This window comes from Pelobates fuscus, chromosome 12, assembly GCF_036172605.1.
Source record: "Pelobates fuscus isolate aPelFus1 chromosome 12, aPelFus1.pri, whole genome shotgun sequence".
In the NCBI taxonomy this organism is placed as follows: Eukaryota; Metazoa; Chordata; class Amphibia; order Anura; family Pelobatidae; genus Pelobates; species Pelobates fuscus.
Window position 1 is genome coordinate 26,942,530 of NC_086328.1, and position 26,511 is coordinate 26,969,040.

The following is a 26,511-nucleotide window of genomic DNA, read 5'->3' on the forward strand; positions in this document are numbered from 1 at the left end:
GCAGTTACTTAGAGCAGTGTTTCCCAACCGAGTCCCCAAGGCACACCTACCAGTCCAGGATTTAAGGATTACCCAGTTTTGTCTAAGGTGTTTTTAGAAAAAAAAGAAAAAACACCTTAGACAAAACTGGGTAATCCTTAAATCCTGGACTGGTAGGTGTGCCTTGAGGACTGGGTTGGGAAACACTGACTTAGAGGACAATTCATTTTTTATACACCTATATGGATTAACACCTATACTTCTATCACCTCATCATAAGAATTTGGTTCTGAAACACATATTGGAATATTCTAGCAATTTAAAGGAACACTGTAACTTTTAATAATTATATTTGTTTAAGTTATATGTATTTAAAAACCAAATTAACTTACCTGATATCCAGAGCCAGGCCAGCCTCCTCCCAGCGGAGGTCAAATCAAATGCATCTCAAAAACTAGCTGTAGTGGTTATACTACTTAGAGTAGCACTTTGATTGATTAGAACAGGGTTTTGCAACCCAGTCCTCAAGTACCCCCTACCAGTCCAGGATTTAGGGATTACCCTGTTGTGTCAGAAGTTTTTTTCTTTCTTTCTAAAATCCCCTTAGACACAACTGTGTAATCACTAAATCCTGGACTGTTAGGGGGTAGTTGAGGACTGGGTTAAGAACCACTGGGTTAGACAATTCCATGTTTGAGAAGAGTGTTAAAGAACCAGATTAATGACATAGAGACCATTACTGGTGCTTAATGGGTTAAGTAAACACAAACAATAGATGCACTTTTCCTCTCCAAACAAATGTATACATTTTTAGTGCAGGCCATAGTTTACCTGTGATGAAATAGTGAACCAACTCTGGCATCTTGAGTTCAGATATTTTAAAACCAGACACGTTCTAATCTACAAATTCTATAGAAAATCATATTTTATACATTTTTACAAGAAAGTGCTGTGTTTACCTATATTGTAATGATTGTTTTTATTAGGTAGCAGGTATCCACTGGGGCCATTTTAATTCATTAGTTTTGCAAGATACATTGCACACAGAATATTTCTATAGAGTGATTCTCTTTCTTTCATCTGAAATCATGAAATTTTTTGTCACTATGTCATTCAGTTTGATCCTAAAGAGGATATGTAAAAAATATATACATGCCAAAATATACTAAAGTGTAATTTTGTAAATTAGTCTCTGAGCACCACAATAATAGTGGCTCTTGAGATCTAAAATGGTATCATAGAGCAACAACTAGATTAATGGTGATACATATGTAAATGAAAGAAGAATAGTTATGTAAACAGCCAAGTTAAAAAAATAGGTGAGGACTTGCCAAAATGCTGGTAATTTTATATATTGGACAACTAGTCATGATATGATCATACAATATAGCTTATTCTTTGTTTTTGTAAACTGAACTATTTTAAGCAGCTTTTAAACAACCTTTAGCTTGTTTAGTATGGGTTTACTCTGATTCCTACATGAGTACTTTTGTAACATGCTAGCTCTGGGGCAATTACTGCGGTCTCAAAAAAAAGAAGGTTTCAACCAGCTCTTCAGTCAAGCCTCCAATTTACTTAATAGACACATTGACTGAAATATGCTAATAGGGCTGGTGAAATGTTCCCTCTCAGGTGGAATCTTTTATTAGACAATAGTATGGCTTTGTTATTAACAAACACCGGGGAAGTCTGTTAGGTGACCATCCCTATTATTGATCTGATAAACAAGCCTGCCATCAGATTAGATACTTCATTGTAAAGTATTCATGATAGGGTTCTCTATTGGATATAGACAAGCTCTTCAAAAAATTCGGGGTAGTTGGAACAAAAGAGGCTAGACCCTGGTTCGTCATTCAGATTTTTCTCACTGTGAAATCTTCCCTGCTCTCAGTACAACCAAAGACCTATAGGGACCTTCCATTCTTCCTTCTTGAGTAACACTAGACTAGTTGACATGATTCCAGTCTGGAGAAAAGTTGCTACTTCCCTCCTATACAGACACCAAACAAGGCTTAGTGTGATATGGAGAATACACATTTACTGAAAAAATACCAGTTTTTTTATATATTGTTTTGTCTATACAGTATATACACACAACCTAATCACATACTATCCTCTGCCCTCCGCCACTGTGCCTAGATCATTGTGTTAGGTAGTAGTTTTTTTGTGTTCAGATTGTGCCCTTTGATAAGGATGATAATCAGGAAATTGCTTTCTATAGCTGCGGTTATTTATGAAGGACCAAAGTCCTACCTCTTTAAATCTCTCTGCAAGGCACCCACTTGTTGCATGTTTTGTGCATTCCCATCTCTGTATGTGGCAACAGCAAGTATTTGGGATTTTACCAAAATCTTGCAAACCCCTTAGTTACTATAGGTGGGGAGGTATAGTGGCATATTGAAACTTCCCCTAAGGCATCTGAGAGTGCACCAAATGGGGCACTTTAGAGACAGCAGATGTTCTAGAGCGGTGCTCCTCAATCCTTGTCTTAATGCACACCAAACAGTCCAGGATTTAGGGCTTACTTGGGTGTATCTAAGGTGTTAAGAAAAAGACAAAAAACTGCTTAGAGTCTAATACGGAATCTGTTGGCGCTATGTAAATGGCAATAATAATAATAATAATAATAATAAAAAGTGCTTTTAGTTTTTTAGTTTTTTTTTAAAAAACACCTTAGACACACCCGGGTGATCCCTAAATCATTGACTGTTAGGTGTGCCTTGATGAGAGGGTTGAGGAGCACTGTTCCTGGGCACCTACATTACAGTTTTCTTGTTACTGAAACATGTTTCACAACAAATAATACAATATTAACAGACAGAGCAGGATTAGCTAGTAGGTGACCTTCACTGTCTAACCAATGGGCCCTGGAACCATGAATTTGCTTGGCCCCCACGAATCCAAATGTGAAAAATGAATGGGCAAAGTGCTTTTAGCCCCTCATTAGTCCTGCTGTAGAAGCAGCATCAATCTGTAAGCAAGAGTGTGGGTCACTTTAAGTAATTATGGCACAGAATTTTGACTTAGAACAAATGCCGACACCCCAACCACACGTTAACACATATATTAGCATTGTTGCGTAGCTAATGCCTTACAATATTTTTAGTTTAATGATTCTAAATATAACATCCCAGTTCTCTACTTATCTTTGAGTACCTTAATATTAGGCAACAATGATCATGAAACTAAATTAAGTCCTGCAGAAATATAATTCTAGTTGCAAACTATCAGAAATGTCTGCACATCACTTGTTGTGTGTAATCTTGAGAGGCTTATTTGCACTTTATTCCTGATGCGCTATTAGTGTCTGAATGAGAAGAAAGTCGTTGCTTACACTGAAATAGTAGTTTTAGGAGAACCTTAAATCTTCTTTAATTGGACAGTGCGATATCTCACCCTACAATATACACACGCGCTTTAATTAGCTTCTACTAAGAGATTTAGAAGAGAGTGTGGGATTGTTCATCAGTGCATTAAAGATTTTGGGAGCAGGAGCCATCATTCAGTCATCTGAGGAGCTTGCTTAAGGGCATTGGTGCATGTTGTGTAATTGGATTTAGTCGAAAGAAACTGCAAGTCTGTAAATACTACAAAAATAAATTCTTACATGCAGCATATTGACTGCATATTCTGCTGTAAAACCAGATGGGAAACTCTACGGATGTAAGCGGAGATAAAAAAAAAAATATATATATATATATATATATTATATTAGTTACCATTGGATTCCCATGTAATTAAACAATTAAAAACAAATGTCAAGGTGTCGTAAAAAGAGAAGACTGCATTTTTAGATAGATGGAGATATTCAACAATGGTGTAAAACATAGTTTATGTGTATTACCTCTCTTTTTATTGCACAGAATTCACATATAAATGTTGCTAAACTTGTGTTGCTGCTCAGGATTATTTAGAAAAACAGCTGCAAGATTTTTGCAACTGTGAACAGCTGCTTAATTAACATTCTACTGCTGAGGATACCATTGGACTCCTGGGAAGTTGATTGGAGCTACAATACATCTGTATAGACAAGGAATGTGAAATATACTAAAAATCGATGTTAGCTTAAACTTTAGTTGTAATATTTTATTTTCCTTATTTGCAAGGTCAGTATCAGTTTGTAATACCAGAGGATATCGCTCTCGGAGACCCAGTTGGAAGAGTAAGGGCAAATGACAGAGACATTGATGACAACGCCAAGTCATCGTTTGACATTATTGATGGAGATGGAAGAGATATTTTCGAAATCACCACTGACTCGCAAACTCAGGATGGCATAATCCGACTTCGAAAGGTAATGTACAGTTTCGATTTCTTTCATCTAAGTTATACACGCTCTAGGAGCTTTAAAATTAAATGTGACTGTTGTAAATGTATAAAATAATAATTATTCATAGAATATATCTTAAATGAAGCAAAACAATCTCACTGGAGATAATACTCCCTTTGTGGAAAGAAGAATTATTATATCATAAAAGGGAATTAAGCCTAAAATTATTCTTTTTATAAATGCACGGTGCTTTGTGCCAGCATCCTTCTCATCGAAATGGCATCCAAATTCCTTTTGTAGCAGACCTAGCTTGAGGTAGATGTTCCGTTAACATTGTTGAAAAAGAACACATAAAAGAGGTAACTGTCAACCAATTAATGATAATAGACAAGCATGTCACTTATTTTCGTAACAGTCTTCACCTATCTTGTCTTACATGCAAGGATCACCACAAGTAATGTTCATTAGAGGAACCAGATTTATAGAGAACCTCCCCCCCCCCCGACATCCTCATTTCGCGTAACTGATATTTAATTGGTAGTAAGTTTCAAAATGTATGGCGCACCTTAGAAAGGATTATGTAAGCATTAGGGTAAGAAAATTTTTCATTAGTAAAGAGAGAAGAATTGCGGATTGCGCAGATTAAAGATTGATATGTTCATGGGGTGTACATAGCAATGCAGAAAGAAAGTCATTACACGGAGTATCTTGGAAAAAAAAATCACAAATCAGCGACGTTGAAAATAGAGCCCTGGGCTATAACAGATGAGTCAGTATACTAAATCACATTGAAAAGATCATTACCCCGCCGAGTTTAGAGAAAAAAGTTACTCAATGATCAATATTCAAGTTTGCTTGGGATTTTGTAATATATCATATATGACGCTTCATTCTATTTTTATTACATTACTTTGTTATTATTATTTTATATTAGAATGTGTCATGACAATAGATCAAGGTTGACCCAAAACATTTAGTTTTGGTAGGGAAATTACTATAAAAAATATTTTTTTAATTTACATGTATTATTAGAGCACCAGGTTTACGTATAATGAATTCTTTTAATCTTCAAAAAAAAATCTTCACAAACAACAAACTATTCTTACAATTTTTAGGCCGAAAAAATATTCATGATTAAAAAAAGCAAAAACAAATTACTTATATTAAGAATGTCCATATTAATATATAATGCCCTGTGTGTAAATTATTTTTTTTTAAATTTGAATTTTTATTCATTTTTCCACAACTGTGTGTTCATTTTTGAGGGAAGAATAGTCACATTTTAAAGTACCGTATATACTTGAGTATAAGCCGACCCGAATATAAGCCGAGGCCCCTAATTTTACCCCCAAAAACTGGGAAAACTTATTGACTCGAGTATAAGACTAGGGTGGGAAATGCAGCAGCTACTGGTAAATTTCTAAATAAAATTAGATCCTAAAAAAATTATATTAATTGAATATTTATTTACAGTGTGTGTATATAATGAATGCAGTGTGTGCGTATGAGTGCAGTGCGTGTATGAATGCAGTGTGTGTGTATGAGTGCAGTGTGTGTGTATGAGTGCAGTGTGTGCGCGTATGCGTGCAGTGTGTGTGCGTATATATTAATTGAATATTTATTTCCAGTGTGTGTATATAATGAGTGCAGTGTGTATGAGTGCAGTGCGTGTATTTATGAGTGCAGTGCGTGTATGTATGAGTGCAGTGAGTGTATGTATGAGTGCAGTGCGTGTATGTATGAGTGCAGTGCGTGTATGTATGAGTGCAGTGCGTGTATGTATGAGTGCAGTGTGTGTGTATGAGTGCAGTGTGTGTGTATGAGTGCAGTGTGTGTGTGTATGAGTGCAGTGTGTGTGTATGAGTGCAGTGTGTGTATGAGTGCAGTGTGTGTGTATGAATGCAGTGTGTGTGTATGAATGCAGTGTGTGTGTATGAATGCAGTGTGTGTGTATATGAATGAAGTGTGAGTGTGTGTGATGCAGTGTGTGTTTGTGTATGTGTTGGTGGGGGTGGGCATTTTGATATATTATTAATTTTTTTATTAATTATTATTTTATTTTTTAATATTATATTTTTTATTATTATTATTTAATATTTAACTGAATTATACATTTTTATTTTTTTTTATTATATTTTTTTTCGTCCCCCCTCCCTGCTTGATACATAGCAGGGAGGGGGGCTCCTTCCCTGGTGGTCCAGTGTCATTGGTAGTTCAGTGGGGGGGAGAGGGGGGCTGGCAGAGCTGTACTTACCTGTCCTGCAGCTCCTGTCAGCTCTCTCCTCCTCCGCGTCGTCCGTGCAGCTCCCTGTGTCAGCTCCCAGTGTAAGTCTCGCGAGAGCCGCGGCTCTCGCGAGATTTACACTGGGAGCTGACCGAGGTGCTGAACGGACGGTGCGGAGGAGGAGAGAGCTGACAGGAGCTGCAGGACAGGTAAGTAAGATCTCTGCAGCCCCCACAGCCCCATTGTCTGTATTATGGCAATGCAAATTGCCATAATACAGACTCTGACTCGAGTATAAGCCGAGTTGGGGTTTTTCAGCACAAAAAATGTGCTGAAAAACTCGGCTTATACTCGAGTATATACGGTAATTTATTTTATTTAGATGTATAACTTCTCTAGACAGTGAATTCCACATCAAATACCACTCTTTGTGCTGCACCAAAATGTTTAATCTGGGCAACATAAGAGACATGTTTCCTTACAATGCCCATACAGAATTAAAAAAACATTGTGGGTGTTATGGCGCCAAATCAGCATGTTCACATGGTAGACAGCATGGCCGTGCCATAAACATCCCCTAGCAGCCCCTTACCAAGTTGTGAATGCTGCTTTGGTCCATCTCTTATGCTGCCCCATCTCTTACTCAGGTTTGGTTGGACGCTAGCACACATGCACATTTTGGTGTCACATAAACAGAACTGACCAATAAATGACCTTCTAGGGCAATTTAAACTAATTTTAGTTTAGTTTCTGGATATCTTAGGGCGCGTTTATCTTGTATTATACATTGGCCATTCTGACCTTGTCTTGTTTTTGACTATTCTTCTTTCTATTATCTTCAATCTTTGGCTTATCATTTCGTATGTGTCTCGTTTTGTATCCCTGACTTTGGCTTGTCTCAGACTATTGTATTTCTGGTGCTGTAATACTTAACTTTCACCTATGTCTATAGAGCTTTTATTTACTAACTTAGACACTGCGTGATGGGTCATAATTTATGCTAACAGAGGCAAAGTTGTAATTTTATATGTGAGCAAAAATGTCCTCCCCGAAATAAAAATAGAAAGTAAAAAATGTGCACTTCAATGAGATTAACTTGAACTTTGTGAACTTTCCCTTCTCTTGCACAGACACATACTATGAATTTCACTGATAATAATAACATGCAAACAACACAGAGAGCCACAGAATAGTTTAATGGTTTATTACAAGGTTAAAAGTTCTTTGTGTATGTACTACACAATGTTAGAATGGCCCATGGCATTCTCCACTGACTAGGCTTTAAGACAGCATGGAATGACTTGCAGTTTTGGAGTGAGAAAGGTTTCAATCAATGCCTGTGGCTCTCCTGTGAAAGCTGGGCTCATGTTTATTGGCCTTAGACTGACAGATGAGATGTTTACAGCATTCAAAGAGAGCTTTGCATACAGCCCTTCAAAGTCATTTGAATCACCTGCGAGCACTCAGTTGCAGTGATTCTAGGTTTGCCCTAAGTCTACAGGTGACATCAGAGTCTCCTTGCATTCCCCCTACCAACTGTGATTGGCGCTGGGCTTTCTCAGCTGCCCAGCACAGGAGCATAAGAGGGAGATCTAAACTTACAGACTCTGGGCACCATAACCACTTCAAATTACTGTAGTGGTCATGGGGCTTGGAGTAAACATTTAAGTGGTTAACAAGATATATGTATATATATATATATATAATATACATATACATTCATACATATGTGTGTGGGTAGGATGGTGTCAATTCTAGCAGTAAAAGTGGTAAAAGTAGGACATTGGTGAAAAATTAAATTTATTGCTTGCAGCCAACTTTCACGGTGTCACAGCTATTGAGAAACATATGTTGTCTATTTAAACAGCAAAGACATAATGGAAGTGGGCTTGTGCCTCGTGACCTGTTTTATAACTGGTACAGTAACAGAGAAATGGGAGGGGATTCGTGTGGAAGCATATTTGTCAGATGCATGAAAGTTAAACAGTAGGTTTGAAATGTATTAAAAAAAAGATCTTACAAAATTCCGAACCATTTAGAAAACACAGAGACAGTTTGATGTGTTCTACTGAATATTATCATGCTGGGAAATAACTATGTTCTCGGCTGTTGAGCTGTTGAGACACACCAGACTTAACTGTTAGCATTAAGTAAAATGATCTATTTAATATTAATCACCATATATATGTATGTATATATATATATATATATATATATATATATATATATATATATATATATGGTCTTAATTTTTTTTTAAAGGAGAACTGTCATTCTGAAATTTACATTGATTAATAGAACATTGAAAATCACCTACAACTTGTGCTAATCGTTTTTTCCTGAGATGCTCTGTTTTCTTTTAAATGTATTTTTAAGATATTAAAATTACTTTACAATCTACATCAGGCATAGTAAAGCCAGGGCAAATGTTGCAAATGAAGAGGATAAACAGAAATATAGTTTTGTTTCCCCTTTTCTCCCATTGCTTTCTCTGTGCTGACTGCCGGGTGCAAAGGTTTAAGTTTAGAAAAATGAGTGATAGGGGCTAAGATGGAGGATCCCACTTGCAGGACAAAGACGTGTGAATGTCTTAATTTGATTTTATTTTTTACACCTGGTCATTATATATTTGTTTAATATAGGGGCTAAGTAAACATAATATTAAAAATCCTGAGTAGTGACAGCTCCCCTTTAAAGCCCCCCTTTATTTGAATGCCTTTAACACCTTGTGTTTTGTCTGCTTTTACAAACAAGCATTGTTTACAAGCCAGAAGAATATAATATCACACTTCCATTTAGTTCGTGTCACATTTGTGCAGCAGAATATACTACATTTATGGTCATCCTTGCTTGTCTTCAACCTCCTCAACACCAACTAGCCTTATTCATTTACTAACATGTTCACACTTGAGATGCAGCTTGCCAATGTCTTTATGTCACAAACACTATGTCGTGCTCTATGTGATACATCTACGCATTCTTGCCCATCGTCTACAACCAGATCTTTATCAGGCAAACATGAAGGTACTTTTCACTTGTCCAGACACTCATGCTTTGTATTTCTACAAGCCTTTATCCAGGTTTTCAGCTTATTTCCATGTAATGGCTTTTCACAAACTTGATTTTACTATTTCAGATTTCAGCATGTTAAATACTATCCATGATTGTATGGGTGCCATCTTTAAAACCGTTGAGTACTAACCTTGGCAACCCACATGATTATTTCTAATTTTACTTATTAAGACATCTTAAGTTAAGTTAAGCCAGCTTGGTTGATAGACTATTTACACCAGGCATCTCACACTAGCCCCCGGATGTTGCTGAACTACAACTCCCATGGTTCTCTGACCATCTATTGCTTTCAAAGAGTTTTGGGTAACCAGAACTCAACGATTCAACTTTTGTGACTCATTTATCTCCTGCCTGGGATGTAGTGTACCACAAAAGTCCCTAAGGATTTCAAATATCACAAATACTGAAATCCTAAGAAATATCCATTCTTGTGTAGAAGAACTTAATTTGGATAATAATAATCTATCTGAAATCCAGAAATATTAAAATCTATACCTGTTGTATTTTTGTCATTCCGCATGATGTATTTTTGCCCCCTTAGCCACTTCACTTCTATAGCTGAGTATACAATTTAAATTTTCATTTACTTTGCAGAATTTTTTTTTAATCCATAAAACCTTACCCACCATTATTTACATTCTATGAATGATTACCAGCCTACAGAGCAATACATTTCTCTGTCCGGTGCCACTATTCAGTAATATAATGCCAGGAAACTTGCTGAAAACATCTGCTCATCCTCTGCTTCCAAACTGTAAAGGATGTTTGAATGGATCATACAACCCCTACAGTCAGGAAGGGGGGAGGATTGAATGGACTCCTTTTTACTGTTAGCATTACATTAGCAGTCCGGAGATTGTTATAGCTATAACATTTTTTTTTTTTTAATTCTTTATTTTTTGATTAACAACGTTGTTAACTAAGCCACAACAGCTCAGGTTCTCATTTCCAACTTACAATAAAATATGGCAAATATGATAATGCACATTTGTAGGGATTATTATACATCCTTTTCAATGGTATAATACAATAGGAGTTTCACAAGTTTGTTAATCGCTAGCAGCTATAACATTTTTAAATACCAGTATTTGAAAAATATATATATACTTTAATAGTATTTACTGTACTGTATGTGCGCATTATGCTCAAATGCAACATCCTTTTTACATTCTGTTGCCACTTTTTATTAAATTGTAATACTAGTAATACAACCAGGATCTTAAAAATATATATAAGCTAGCTATTTGATCAATTGTATTTATCTTTTTTTGACACACTTACTATATGTGAGAAGAAAAAAAATTGATTTTGCTTTTATGATCCCATTTCAAACTCTGAGATAAATTTGTTGAGATAAAGGACACTTTATATCATCTAGAGCCTTTTATTTTCCAAATATTTTTTTTATAAAATTAAATATTTTTTATATGAATGAAAAAATGAAAAATAAAAATGGTGTAAATATACATCATTTTGATATTTAGTTTTGTCTGAAAAGCAATCTGTACACAAAATAGATTTTTATTCTAAGGATAGACACCTAACTTCAAATAAATGTTATGCTAATATGTTTTTAATCAAAAAGTGCCTCGTGGTGAAGAGGTTAAGGGTTTACATTGAATTCTTGTATGACTTTAACAAACTGCCCTGACTCTGTTTTCCATTTGCCCCTGTGTTACCATTTTTGACACCTTGCTTTTTAATTGTCACAGAAAATAATAAATACTGCATCCCCAGATGTCCTACTTAGCAGCACACACATTGATTAATAAATCTGAGTTTCTAAAGTATGGAATTAAACTCAATTAATACTGAAGGCCAAAGTTCAAATGTTTAATTGTATTAATTCCACATGCACATATATTCAAATAGATGCTATGGCAACCGTTTACAAACAAATTGGTCTCATCACATCGTCCTGAATGTTCATTCAGTATACTCCACAAACCAGTAAATCACAGATGAAAAAAATATTCATACACACTCTCTCTGTTTCTCTATTTATTTTGTAAAAGTTAGAAAACATCATCACTTTAGCCATATTGGACATTGTTTGTTTGTGAGATTGTTTCAAGCTTGTCAGCTAACTATAATTCACCCTGTCCTATATTAGTCATTTAGTTGTTTTTTTTTTCAGTTTTATTCTGAAAACTGGTACAAACATTAGTAGAATGTGCATACTGGTTCCACAGGTTGCCATGGTGATGCACTAATATTAGTTTAGTCCACATTTGGGATGGAATACTGTGGATGACAAAATGGTCTAAAAATGAAAAAGTTGTTAAGTTCCCCATTTAGGACCTTATAGACAAATGTATTAACATTTATTTTGTGATACTAGATTTGTGCACATAAGAAACATTTATTTGATTTAGTGTCTGTCCCCTATTTATCAATCTTATTTTTTTATTGGGGGGGGGGAGGGGCATCACAGGGGGAACTCTGAATAATGACACAAACTAAACCGATCGTCTGTTGTTTCAGTTGTTTCATGATACCTCCCTGGCAATTTAAAGTTGTGAAATTTGGATGACCCCTCAACCCACCAAAATCCAGACAAATTTAATTTACAAACTGAATGCCTAAGCCTATTTCATGCAACAAAAATAAATTAAATGAGAAATCTTTCATGATTAGACAAAAGTTGCATAGAACCGATGCCTGTAGTTAGTTTTGACTTTCTTTTTTAAAAGTGCATGTATTCAAAAAACTGGTAAGGCTATCCATTACATTATAAATTGTTAGGAATTCAAAGTGAATTTACATTGAATGTCACATTTGAAGGCAAAATATCCACATTGAAAAATATATCCAGTTTATCTGTTTTTGGCCTAAAAGCATGAATTCTAGATAATTCAAAATTTAGTTAATAACCCCAACAGTCTGTATAGAGCAGTGGTTCCCAAACCAGTCCTCGTGGCCCACCAACAGTCCAGGATTTATGTATTTCCCTGTTTGTATTTCAATATGGATACTAACAAAACCTGGACTGTTGGTGGGTCTTGAGGACTGGTTTGTGAAACGCTGGTATAGAGGGTACCAGTTACAATTCTCTTGACAAAAATTTAATTTATAGTGTCTGGGCACCATGACACAAATCAATAGAATGCTCAGATCAATTAATCAGAATTAAAGGGACACTATAGTCACCTGAACAACTTTAGCTTAATGAAGCAGTTTTGGTGTATAGAACATGACCCTGCAGCCTCACTGCTCAATCCTCTGCCATTTAAGAGTTAAATCCCTTTGTTTATGAACCCTGGTCACACCTCCCTGCATGTGACTTGCACAGCCTTCCATAAACACTTCCTGTAAAGAGAGCCCTATTTAGGCTTTCTTTATTGCAAGTTCTGTTTAATTAAGATTTTCTTATCCCCTGCTTTGTTAATAGCTTGCTAGACCCTGCAAGACCCTCCTGTATGTGATTAAAGTTCAATTTAGAGATTGAGATACAATTATTTAAGGTAAATTACATCTGTTTGAAAGTGAAATCAGTTTTTTTTTTTTTTTTTTTATGCGGACTCTGTCAATCATAGCCGGGGAGGTGTGGCTAGGGCTGCATAAACAGAAACAAAGTGATTTAACTCTTAAATGACAGTGAATTGAGCAGTGAAATTGCAGGGGAATGATCTATACACTAAAACTGCTTTATTTAGCTAAAGTAACTTAGGTGACTATAGTGTTCCTTTAAAGGAACACTATAGTGTCAGGAAAACAAAGTGATTTTCCTGACACTATAGTGCCCTGAAGGTGCCCCCACCCTCAGGGTCCCCCTCCCGTGTTGCTGAAGAGGTTAAAACCCCTTCAGTTACTTACCTTAATCCAGCGCCGGGCTCCCTTGGCGCTGACCTCTCCTCCCCATCCAACGTCAGCTCCCCCGTCCGACGTCACTGGAGCTGAATGCGCTCATTCGAAATTCGCCTCCAGCATCGCAGATGCGCCTCTAGTGGCTGTCCGGAAGACAGCCACTAGAGGCTGGATTAACCCCAAATGTAAACATAGCAGTTTCTTTGAAACTGCTATGTTTGCATCTGAAGGGTTAAATCCTGAGGGACCTGGCACCCAGACCACGTCTGGGTGACTATAGTGTCCCTTTAATAATGACTAGCATAAAGCCATATATGCAAATCTTCCAATAAATAAGGAAAGCAAGAATGTCACTGCATTTGTCATAAAATCAGATTCCTTAACAACAGATGAAGATTTTTATTTTCAATAAATATGCTACACAGCAGCTAATATCTTTATCCTGCAATATGTTCCATGTAAGCCGGATATTTGCATATTCATTAGTTCTGGCATTTTTTACAGCTCCTTGTCTCAAGCCTGCAATATCCTTAAAATTTGGTGGATTAAAGCACATTAACTTGTTCTCTCGTGTAAAGCGCAAAATGATTCGGTAATATAGTACGTAGGCTTCATTTTTTTTTATTGATTTTGACTGACGTTGAAGATGTTTATGTCAGGAAAATGGTCTACCTTATGAAATGTTTACAAAAAATTAAAAGGATCTCAGTTCAAAGTATCAAATTTCCAGTTGCAATTGCACATTTTTCCCCAATATCTTTTGTACAAGGTCACTGTACAATTCAATACCTGACAAGCATATCTGAACGCGTGACACAGGTTTGACTGTCATGCCTTCTTCTGTCTTCAAAGTCACACAAACATTTTTTATTCATTGTAACACTTTGATCACTGCTTTTTACAATGATCACAAATATCAGCAATGCAGATATGATCCAAGCAGAGTTTTTCCATACATGTATATTTTCTAAAAGAATTTAAATGTGTTTGCATGTTAATCATCAGCTTTAGTGAGTGACAGCTTGTAGAAATAACCCAAATTCAATTAATTATTTAAAAGGAGACTGGACCATAGGGTCCATATGATGGCAACCGACCCTCAAGTTGTTGTGGTAAAAAAATACAATCAAACCTATTAACATTGTAAGGACTGCTGATAAGTGTGCATTGGAAAAAAAAAAACATGTGTCTATCATAATTTTATCTGCATATTCCAATCTCCTCTTTAATCGATGATTTGGGATGCAACTGGTTTTGAACACAGCATGGCATCTCTTTGAGTTAATTGGGTAGAGCCCAAAACGTTGTAGGGAGAGGGAGGCCCCATGCTCCTCCATCTTTAAATGTCACCAGCCACCAGTGAATTAATGTTTCAGTTTCTAAAATGAAAAAGAGGGAGATTAGGGTACATACAAGAAATGGTAGAAATATTAAATTTTCTTTTATTCTTAAAGGTAAAAATGCCAGTTGTGAAAATATATTGATAAGGAGACTCTGGTAATATCTGAAGGATGTTACCAGGGCCTTATTAAAATGTATCAACACCTGTCTGAGGGATATTGAAATTGATTCTCTGTTGAACTAATTTGCATATGCCCACCCAGAATCCTTTGCAGTAGTAACATCACAGCAAATTTGTGATTTCTGCGGGAAAAGCATGTCTTATGGCTTGACTGGTGTGCACATATGACTTCATACACACCACACACACACACACACACCACACCACACACACACACACACACCACACACACACACACACACAAACACACACACACACTACACACACACACCACACACACACACACACACACACAAACACACACACACACTACACACACACCACACACACACACACGCACACACACACACGCACATGCACACACACACACACACACACGCACACACACACACACGCACATGCACACACACACAAATTCACTTTAATGGACAAGAGGCATATTAGAACATGTTCCTGTGTGTTTTATATGCTGAAGTTACTATACCTGTCTCTGATAAAATGGCTGCCCTATTATAATATAAATATGACAGAATAATCTTGTCTGCTGATTCCCAAGCTAGTCATGCAATGGTTTTACAAATATGTATTTTATTATGCTGTTTTCCTTAAAAGCTGTCTTGATGATTCACAGCTCACTTTTGTATTTTTTTTTGCTAAATATACTCTGTTTCTTGCCAAATACTGACAAATGAAATGAAGAAAGAAGCTGGCAGAATTCCTCACATCTCTATAAAGAGTATTATTTCCAATTTACCATTACAATTGATTACAAATGTCAAGAGTCAGCGCCTCACTGCCTTTCTTGTATAGCCCTAGGCACAGACTACTCATCTCTATTTGGGATTATAGAATGGCCTTTTTACAATAAGGAATTACATACCAGCAGATTAGTCTGTTTAAAGAGGACAAAGAATGTATCTATATGAAAAATAAACATGAATGTTATGTTTAGTTACAAAAAAATATTGATATGTAATAATAATCTGTATTTATACTGTGTGTTTGTGGACATCTCTGTGTGTCTGTGTGTCTGTGCGTTTGTCTGTCTGTCTGTCTGTCTATCCATATATAATCTATCTATCTATCTATCTATCTATATAAATCTATCTATCTATCTATCTATCCATCTATTATTTTCTATCTTTCTTTGTTTGTCTACCTACATTTACAAAGCTATATAAATATTAATTTTGGCTATTCTGAAATGTAGTTTTTATTCACTTTTTCTAAAACAATGCACAACAATTATCTTAGTGGTATAGGCAAATTAATTTATACCCTACTATCCAGTAAACCTATAAAGTGAGGATCATCATCTTGCTGGGTTATTTACCTGTTTACATCGGTACAGTCCTGATTTCGGGGTCATGTCCCAACATCCTGATTTTATTCCTTGGTGTCCCGCATCTGGGACCATCAGGGAATAGCCCATAGGTAGACGTGATCGCACTGTTCAGCGAACACTGGGACCTTGCAGGGTGTGCTGCATGGTATGTACCTGACTGCCGTACCTGACGCAAGACTACCATGCCCATTCAGTGGGTGGACCTGTCTACTTTCTGGACAGGCCCACCCATTATAGGCAACACTATAGTGGCGCAATACATGTCACTGTTGACACCCCTTAGAAAAACCCACTCCCATCCCGAGTGTCCCAGCAGCAATATTAAGAACTATAAAAAAGTGAGCAGAACAGAGCAGGAAGTAAAGAAGTTAAAACACTCCCCATTAAATAGCTGGTTAAAATAGCTAGTTGCAATGGAAAAAAAAATCACACTTTCAATTAGCTGACAGCTTTTAAAAATCATACTCGTACATTTAACTGACAGTAGACAAAACAGTTCTTTATAGTATTAGTAAATAACCAAGCTTGTCACACACAAATGTTGATTTAGACCACCATACATAAATCAACCATGCCGAATGCACATCGGGTCATGTACCATTGAATATATTCTACCATTTGTTTTTGCCAAATAATAATAATTAAATAACTACAGTTCATTTTTAAATTAGCTAGTACAAACCATGATAGAATTATGGTTTTTGATCTATATTTATTGGTTCACCGAATATAAAAAGAATATAAAAATATATTTTCTAATTATCCCTGATTTTATTTTATATCCAAATAATTCATGTGCATACGCATATTTAAAATTCTTGGTTTAGAGTAATTCTAAAGAATACATGTAGTCTTGATCTGTAGGCCAATATTACCCCGAGTATTTATCATTGTTTATTAGTTAAATTGTACTTCTGTTAAATAATGAAGCATGTGGGTGTTCATTTAAGCTGGCAATTGTATTGCCTCCCTAGATAAAACATTTTAAGCATTACTCCGTACAAATGGTAGAAACAATGAAAGAATAAGAAATGTCATCATTAAAATAGATTTTAAAACCGCAATAAACAAAAAAGTATTATACTGTTAAAAAGTAATGTATATGATAGATAATATTTTACTGCTCTGCATAATACTTCCTTGGCTGCACATGGACTCTTGTGTTTTATGCATTGTCTGAAAAATAATAAAATATTTATCGCACCTGGAGGCTGTATTAGAAATCACCTCGTTTTTCTCTAGCATTTTGCTGATTAGGAGCTTCGAGTATATGCAGGTAGTGTAATCACTGATAAAATTTTATTATCCATCTCGTGTGAAATCCTGATGTCGCAGACACAGAACATTTTGTGAATTTCAAATAAAATAAAGGGTAAAAAAAAGAAAGAGAGAAAGTAAGCACAAAAAAGGAGAAATAAAGAAAAGATAGACTTCATTGAAGCAACATAATCAACAGTTATCAATATATGCTCACACAATTTACAGGCTCGGTGTCAGCGAGTGGAAAAGCTGATGTTGTGGTTGCATTAAAACTCAGTGAATGTGCTTAAATGCACATAACTTTCATCCATCAGAATTAAATTCATTTGTTCTTTGCTTCTGTGGTCATTAGTGAAAGACATTCATCTTTGTCATTCCTAACAGCCTTTGGACTTCGAGAGCAAAAAATCCTATACACTGAAAGTAGAAGCAGCCAATATCCATATTGATCCCCGTTTCATCAGCGGGGTGCCGTTCAAGGATACAGCGACTGTGAAAGTTACAGTGGAGGACGCAGACGAGCCACCAGTTTTTTCATCTCCTTCTTATCTTTTGGAAGTACACGAAAATGCGGCTATTAACGGCGTTATTGGTCAGGTGACTGCTCGTGATCCTGATGGGTCTTCCAGTCCTATAAGGTATTCCAGGTTATGAACTGATGTGAGCACTAACAAAAATAATGAGGACGATGTATTAAGCACTGATTGTTGATATTATGATCATTTAGCATTATGCACAAAAAACGACTTCACAGGATCAATATCTTTAGTTCAGTGATTCTTAAACTATCAATAGCCCTAGGTTTTATGATTCCCTGATTCTGCTCCAATGAGGATATCAGTCATTCTTGGACTTTTAGTGATCCTCAGGGACTGGTTTAAGAACTGTTGCTTTAAACATTTCCGAACATTTCTCAGTTTTAATACATTGGAGGAGATTTATCAAAGCAAAAAGAGGTGCTATTCTGGGGTAAAAACAATTAGCAATCTTCACGGATGTCAATAGATTGTCAAAGCCTCTAAATATTTAGAATGTTGCACTAAGAATAGCACCTGTTTTGCCTTGATAAAGCTCCCTGGCTGTTTATTATTGATTGTATTTTCTTTCAATTGGTAAATGCACATAATATAACAATGAACATAACATAACAATGCAAATAATCTAACAATGTGTCCTTTACACATAGTACATTCTAGTATTACCAGCCGAATATCAGTTGATTAAAACAAACTAACCATAGGATATTTTGTATCAGAGACAATTCTGTAGCGAATGTGGAGCTATTACCATGGAAACTATTGCGCTTTTATTACACGTTAAGCACATTGACTCAGAATTGCTCTTTGAGACTTAATTCCTGCATTTTCTGTAATATGTCAAACTCTATACTAATTGACCTTACCTTCTAAATCCTATTTGTATCGCCTTCAAAATTAGAAAATATCTGAATGTCGCTTTGTGTAGAAACATGGAACATTCAACCACGCATTGCAAGCTTCCCTTCCCAAAACTATGAATGACTGTTCACTAGGTGGAAAATAAACAAATGTTTCATTTCCAGTTCACTGCAGGGTTTTTCCATCTAAAATATTTGTTATCCTCATTGCAAGTTTGGATACGTATGCAGCAAATATTCTATATTGGAATACCATTTAAAAGATATATACACATTTGGACATGTTATTTTCTTTTCCATTATACATTTGAATGTTAAAAGGACACTAAACAATCCAAAAATAATATATATCATGTTATCGTCGAATAACCCCAAATGAAAACATGCATACATTTAATTATGCATTTTTTCATTGGAGGTACTTCTAAAACCTGCTTATGAAAGCTGCAAATTGTTCGGCCAGAAAAAATCCTACTTTGACCTTGGCACTTCAAATTAGCATGACCTTAAATAATTGGTAATGGTAATTATGGATACGTATCCACGCTGTCATGGCCATATGGTAGTGATAGCATGGGTTGTCGTTCGTCCTTATGGCAGATAACTGTAAGAGAGCATGATGGGTAAGTGAAGCATATAAAATGGTTCACTGTAATAGGTTCTATAGTCATGTGACACAAAATAACATTCCAACATACACAAACATTTGTTTCTGTCCCAGATTGTATAGTTCACTACATTACATATTAATCCCAAACAAACAAATATTAGTTTTCTTGAAGCACCTTATCACAAACAATATTCAACAGAATAGTTTAAATGGGGTCATTAATTTCAGTATAACTTGCATTTAAGAGTATTATTATCTTATTCTGCACAGTTTATTGAAAAAAAATGGTAAGGTTTCACAGTAATTTATAAAACATATGCTACGTGCTAATTCCTCTTAAAGTGTGGGAATATTAGCATATGTTCAATAGATTTCCGTTTAATATAGGCACATTAATGAGTGTGTACACTCACTCTGTATGTACATATTGGTCCTTTGTTTATTCAACTTATGATGAAACTGTCTTTTAGAGCTTCTGCTGACAATTTGTAATCAATGAAGAAAGATAAACAACATTTTCAGTGTTTCATTTATTGCAAATGATGTGATGTTTTATGAAAGGAACATCTCTTCATTACCTTAAAATGTAATTTAAATCTTACAGACAGGAAGATGGTGGGATTCAGATGTACCCTAAAACAACACCATCAGAGAAAAGCATCATTTTTGCTATTCTAAAGTGGCAAAACAAATAGTTAATGTGGGCAACTACAGAACTTTATATCCACTTTGTATATGATAGATACTGAACCAAAGTATAGTTATATAAAACATAACAGTAATTGGTAATGACAAGTTTAAACGTGCATCTATCTTGCACTATTTATCCAAGCTCCAGCATAAATGTAACTTACTTCTAGATTGTGAAAGTATATTCACTATTAAACTTGAAGGGGATAAAATTCTGGCTTTTAACCAAAGTTCAATGCATTCTTAAAAAGGGATCTAACAGTTCACATATTTAAAAAAAATATATAAATTGTTACCTAATCCATATATTCAACTATTTGCAATAAAGATACTGGAGTACATAGACCTAGCCCCATTCAACAGCCAACAACATATCCAACAAGCAATACACAAAGCAAAGGTGATCCTTAATTTACTGACAGGGGACATTTTGGACCATCAAGGCCTTTGCCAAACTTGAAAAATAAAATTTAACTTAGCATTCCTCATCACTATATTTAGCTTTAATGTACGACTGTGTGGCTGTTAGCTAGTTGAACAAAGAGGATTGTGATGATAGATACTAAATCATTTACATTGTGTGTATATATATATATATATATATATATATATATATATTTATATATATATATATATATATATATATATATATATATATATATATATATATATATATATAAATCGCCAGACCAACAATGGTAATGAGGAGGAGTCTGGTGGTCCTTAAGTAGGGAAATCATGCCCCTACCACAACTACAGGCCCAGCCTTCTGTATAAATATATATATATATATATATATATATATATATATATATATCTCACAAATATAGTTAAAAGTTAAATCATTGAAATTATTTTCAGTTTTTTATATCATTATTTAATTTCCCAAGAAGTGATGGTTCTCTTTTAAATGTAAAAAAAGAGGAAAAAAAAACATTTTAAACAAAAGATCACATTTTTCTATTGTCCTAGCTCATTTTTAGCCAATGTATGGATGTCATGGTCTAAATCCTAAGATGTCTATCTGTCTTTCTGCTTGTCTATACACAGGGGGAAAAAAACATCCTATTGACAGTTCCCCTACTGTTTAATATCAGAGACTTCACATGTGTGTCTGAACAGTCCATATCTCGTTGTTTGCCTTTTTGAATCTATCTTCTAGTCTGGGCAATTGAAGCAGATGCACTGCCACTACTCACATGAAAGTTGTCTGTAGTGAAGAGATTAGTCAATCATTGACATCACAGTATTATGTTAGAACATTTACAAAACCATCTGCTTATAGTGAAGCAGGCACTAGGGTTACATCGTCATATTATGGAAAACATTCTTGTGCCAATGTCTTTTCTCACCAAAGAACGAAACAAGTCAACAGCAAAACAAACAATAGCATTTATTATAAAATAGAAACTAATTAAAGATCGGAGCCTATCGTAATATATTTTGCCTCTAAATTTTACAAATAATTGTCAACCCTTTCTTAAAGCATCTTAATTAGGATACCTTTAGATTTATTTACTAAACAATTAATTGTAATGAATTAAAATTGTAAAATTTAAACAAAAATAGCTGATTCTAAATAGTTTCTAACTCAGCTGTCATCATGGTTAGCGCCATTTAGCCTAAAATATGTTCTCTATTTACTATACCTTGATGAATAAACCACATTTTGTTTACCTGGAGAAGATGTTTGAGGTTCTATGATGTTCATTTAAGCAAGTTCTGATTGCCTTTATGTGGTCAGTTAACATTCCAATGGATTTTCTGAGAATCCCATTTTTCCTGTTGTTTTGTAATGATTGCAAACCAACTATGATAGGTGCCCCTGAGGGCATTTTAGTGAAGGGCAAGTGGACCATGCATTGGATGGATTGATCTTCCTCTTCTTGTGGTGGAAAAAAATCAAGTGAAATTGAACGGTCTGTCAGTTTGAAGACTGCACTGGTGCTTCTCTATTGAAATACCGATGAACTCTTTGCAATCAATGTAATGCCAATAAACTCGTTACAGAACATCCCAGTGAGTGGCAAGCTGTTGACTTGTCAAAGTAAAAACACACTGTAACAAAAACGAAAAAAAAAAAAAAATTATGAAGAAACGAGAATAATTAAAAGCAAAAATTCCTCAAGTTGAGCAATTTTTCATTTTTAGTCTACAATTTGTTGTGAGTTCAAGTTGAAAAAATACAGTATGTTAGCAAAGCAAACATCCACATAGCATCATAATTTTAAATGTTCTGCAAATAAATCACAGACTTTAAAAACTACAACGGCTGTAAATGGTTGGCAACTGATGTGATATACTGTATCACAATGAATATGGTAGATTGCATATTTACGCTTTGATTAATAACAGGTTTTTAAGATGTCACTAGCTGAACTTGGAGCGTACTTATGATTCCTTTTTTTTTAGTACTCTGCCAATTTATCATGTAACAGTTGATTTACTGAATGTCTCACAAATATATTGCATATGGTGCTATGGAATAAATATCTGATGCTATTTTGGAAGTTAGCTTAACTTACACGATGCTTACAAGATTTTTTATTTTATTTTAAATTTACAGGTTTTCCATTGATCGGCATACAGACCTTGATCGGCAATTTAACATTAATGCAGATGACGGGAAGATTACCTTGGCAACAGCACTGGATAGGGAAACAAGCATGTGGCATAATATAACAGTCGTAGCTACAGAAACAAGTATGTCTATACAGATGCTGTCATCTCTGTTTTATTGCAATAACACTGTTGAATGATATTTGGCTCTCATAGTATTGTAAGCTGTAAAATCTTTATTTTCTAAATTTTCTATAATGTCTTTAGTAAGAAATGCTAGTAACCATGTGGCTTGAAGACCCACACCCCACCAAAAAAAAACTACTTTGAATTTAAAATGCACCCAATAATATTTTTCCTCTGTGTTTCACTAGTTTAAATGGTCCTAATCAGTAGCATAAAAATGGCGGAAGTCCACCTCTAGCGATAGGCAGGATGTGTGGTGCACAAAGCATCCCTCCAGCTTATCACACTTTGTAACATTGTGTGGTCAAAGTTGAGGCTCTTAATCACTGCACAGCTTAACAGGTAGTTGGGGCAACATAGAGGATGTCAAATTAGACAAAAGATAATTAAGAATAAAATTTAAAACAGTGGGGTGCTTAATTTAAAGTGCAAGCTAAATGAACAGTATAATATCACTTAACTTTAGTATTCCAATTTGAATTGTGACCTTCTTTTTGCCTTTACATAGAAATAAAGTGCATATAGTGTAAAATCTTAAGTATCCACACAAATTACGGAATGATAATGGAACACTCACATGTTCCAGAGCTATAAAACCTAGCTCTGGTGTAAAAGGCCTGTAGGTCCGTTATGGGCGAACACTCCCCTCTTCCGTGAAGTTATTCCAATTTTTCAGAGTTTCTCAAAATAAGGGAGATACACAATATAGTGAAATTCCACTTGGTAACAGAGTAATAATGCTGGTCCTTATATACTCACAAGTGTAGAGCCTGTGACCTGGCTCAGTAAAAAGGCTTAGTGGAGTTTGGGACTACACTCCCTTCTGTGTAAGTGCAGGAATCCAGATAGATATTGTAAAATAATTACTTTATTGATAAATCAATAAAACAATAAAAAATAAAAATGCAACTACCAGTATATAATTTTGAGTCCTTACAAATAAGAAACGCATTTCACAGTTTTCTCGGCTTCCTCAGTCTCGTTGATGTGGCTCCTCCGGTTCCTGCTGTTTAAATGTCCTTCTTAAATCCCTCTCACTGCTTGTGTGTCTCTACACACCTTCCTTATCCCCTTGTGTGTACCTTATGATTCCCTGTGTGCGAGAGCTCTGGGCTGCCTAAGTCACGTGTGCCAGGGATTCAATTATACCCCTGCAGATAGGTGCAGAATGCTCTGTATAGGAAGTGTTTGCAAAAAACAAAACAAGAGTGTAAAGCACACACTAAAAAAGGGGGAATACTTTTTGCAGGGTGCTCCAGAATGGGAGGGTCAAAGAGGGCACAGAAATTTTCATATATATTCTTGCACTGAATAACATAACCTGCCTGAAGGAATTCTGATGTATCATTTTCCACTCGAATATATAACTTTCAAAAAGATAATAATAATATGTGACTTCTGATATCCACAATCTTACACTCATATCTACAAAACAACAACTACAATGAGTGTTTGTGTATTTTACCTCTGCAGAAACTGTGTGGAAGTAGGTGACGGCAGAGTTCTTAATTAGGTTTGATACTTCTTCCTAAAAATATGGTTTTAATTGGCATTACAAGTAAGCCTTCTGAATATATATGATAATTTTAAAATACATACCAGACTGCTTGTTTATTTATTTTTACTTTTTAATTAGATTCTGTCCAATTAAAAACTCCAATTACAGAGGATTACTTTGTTTGTGAAGACACTGTGAAAGACTTTAAATTTTAAAATGGTACTTTAGAAACTAACATTTTTTATATGAATCTGAAATATGTTGGGGTAAGGGTTTTGTTTAAAGAAAAAAAAAAAAACCATATACACAATGTATGCCATACTCATTCCTAAACATTTCAATTTAAGCATGCTTTGTAGGTCTAATGCAATTGAGAAAAGATTTCAGTTTCCTGAATTCTATATTTCTCCTAAAGAAATCAATGGAATCCAATTACATAAAGGACCATTGAGATCATTATAACAATCACCTGCGGCAGTATGTGGATAGGACAAATTAGCCACTATTAACATGCAAGCTCGTATTATAAATCTGCTGATTTTTTTTTTATTTTGCCACTAAATTATGTTTCATTTTTTTTAAAATAAAAAATATATATATTAACAGGTAATGAATGTATTATACTGATCAAGATATATAGGGTAAAGAAAACAGAGCTAGATTACAATGAAAAACACTTAATTTGAAGATGTACTGGCACTCTTTAATAAGGAATAAAGAAAAAAATAGTAAAATTAGATAAAAAAAATAACCATAGGAACTAATATAAATTTTGACTGCAAATTTCTATTTAGTTTTAGTCATAGTCTTTTGACTAAAAAGCCATTTTAGTTTTAGTCATATTTTAGTCATTTGCATTGTTTTAGTTTTAGTCTAGTTTTAGTCAACTAAATCTCAACAATTTTAGTCAACTAAAATCTGACTAAAATTGTTAGTCCAAAAAATGAACACTGATGGGAACCCATGTTAGAGAAATTTCTAGACTCCCTTTTTCTGGGACCTTGCTGTTCAACATAAGGAAAGCAGCACCAGGCAGCCATCTCAGTGAAGGATATATATATATATATATATATATATATATATATATATATAAAATATGAAAAACTGTAATATTATAAAATACAACACATAGTAAAACAATAACAATACAAATAAACTCAATAAGAAAACAATTACATATATAGGGGGTGAAAAAAAAAACCAATAAGGATCAGGAAGGAAGGGGAAAGGTGGAGGGAGTAACCATTTATATGACCTATCTAACAAACACTGCTATTCTTTTAGCTATGAATGACACATTTATTAACGTTTTAATTGGGCTAGGATCTGGTTCCAAGCTTTGCTGATACCCTCTGTTATAGAACGCACTAGTTTATTGTCAGGTAGAAAAGTACCTATCTGCCCATCTTCGAGAGAACCATATTTATTCAAACAGTATAGTATTTCTTACCCTTTATCTTCCACAGCCTGAAAATATGTTTAACCCTTTAAGGACACAACTTCTGAAATAAAAGGGAACCATGACGGAATATTTCCGTCATGTGTCCTTTAGGGTTTAATTTTGAACATTAACATTCAAACATACATTTGAATGTGCATAAATCCTCAAGAAACAACCCAGTTTGTATAGCCAGGGGGCTTGTTCCATTGATTGATAAACTACGTGTATCACAGGTTTGCAGGTTCAATTATAGAAGAATCCATATGTGATCATTCTTAAGTCAATGAAATGAGTGGCATTGAGCTGAGTAATAAAACCAGCTATAAGCAGACCAAGAACCTACTTAAATAAGAGAGACCATTACAGTATATTCCTTATTAATATGTTATAATTTCCTCCCTACTTTAGTCCATAAAACATATTCATCAAAATGCATATTATTAACGTTTCAGACATCTTCTGACTGTCCCTTTTACTTGGCACATTTGTTATAGACCAGTTAATAAATTGACTGCTGTAGCTAAAAGTTATATTCTTACTGTGTTCAAATAGTCACCAACCGAAGGGGAAGCCCGAGGCTACTTTTCAATACTTAGAGTATTTTAGGATGTTAAAAAAAGCAAAGGTGTATTATTTTTAAAAATACACATTT

The 26,511-nt window shown here is 34.9% G+C and overlaps 1 protein-coding gene across 2 annotated transcripts in view; it reads left to right on the forward strand.

The window, feature by feature from the left end:
• The window catches only part of CDH8 (cadherin 8), a 314,476-nt gene that overhangs the window by 217,394 nt on the left and 70,571 nt on the right, over window positions 1–26,511 (forward strand). The window contains exons 6-8 of one of the 2 annotated variants that reach the window (XM_063438477.1): window positions 4,086–4,273; window positions 17,864–18,117; window positions 22,742–22,878. In XM_063438477.1, the coding sequence (XP_063294547.1) occupies window positions 4,086–4,273; window positions 17,864–18,117; window positions 22,742–22,878 (579 nt within the window). Of the gene's footprint in view, window positions 1–4,085; window positions 4,274–17,863; window positions 18,118–22,741; window positions 22,879–26,511 lie in introns of those variants that run through there. The other variant, XM_063438478.1, reaches the window with a different exon arrangement.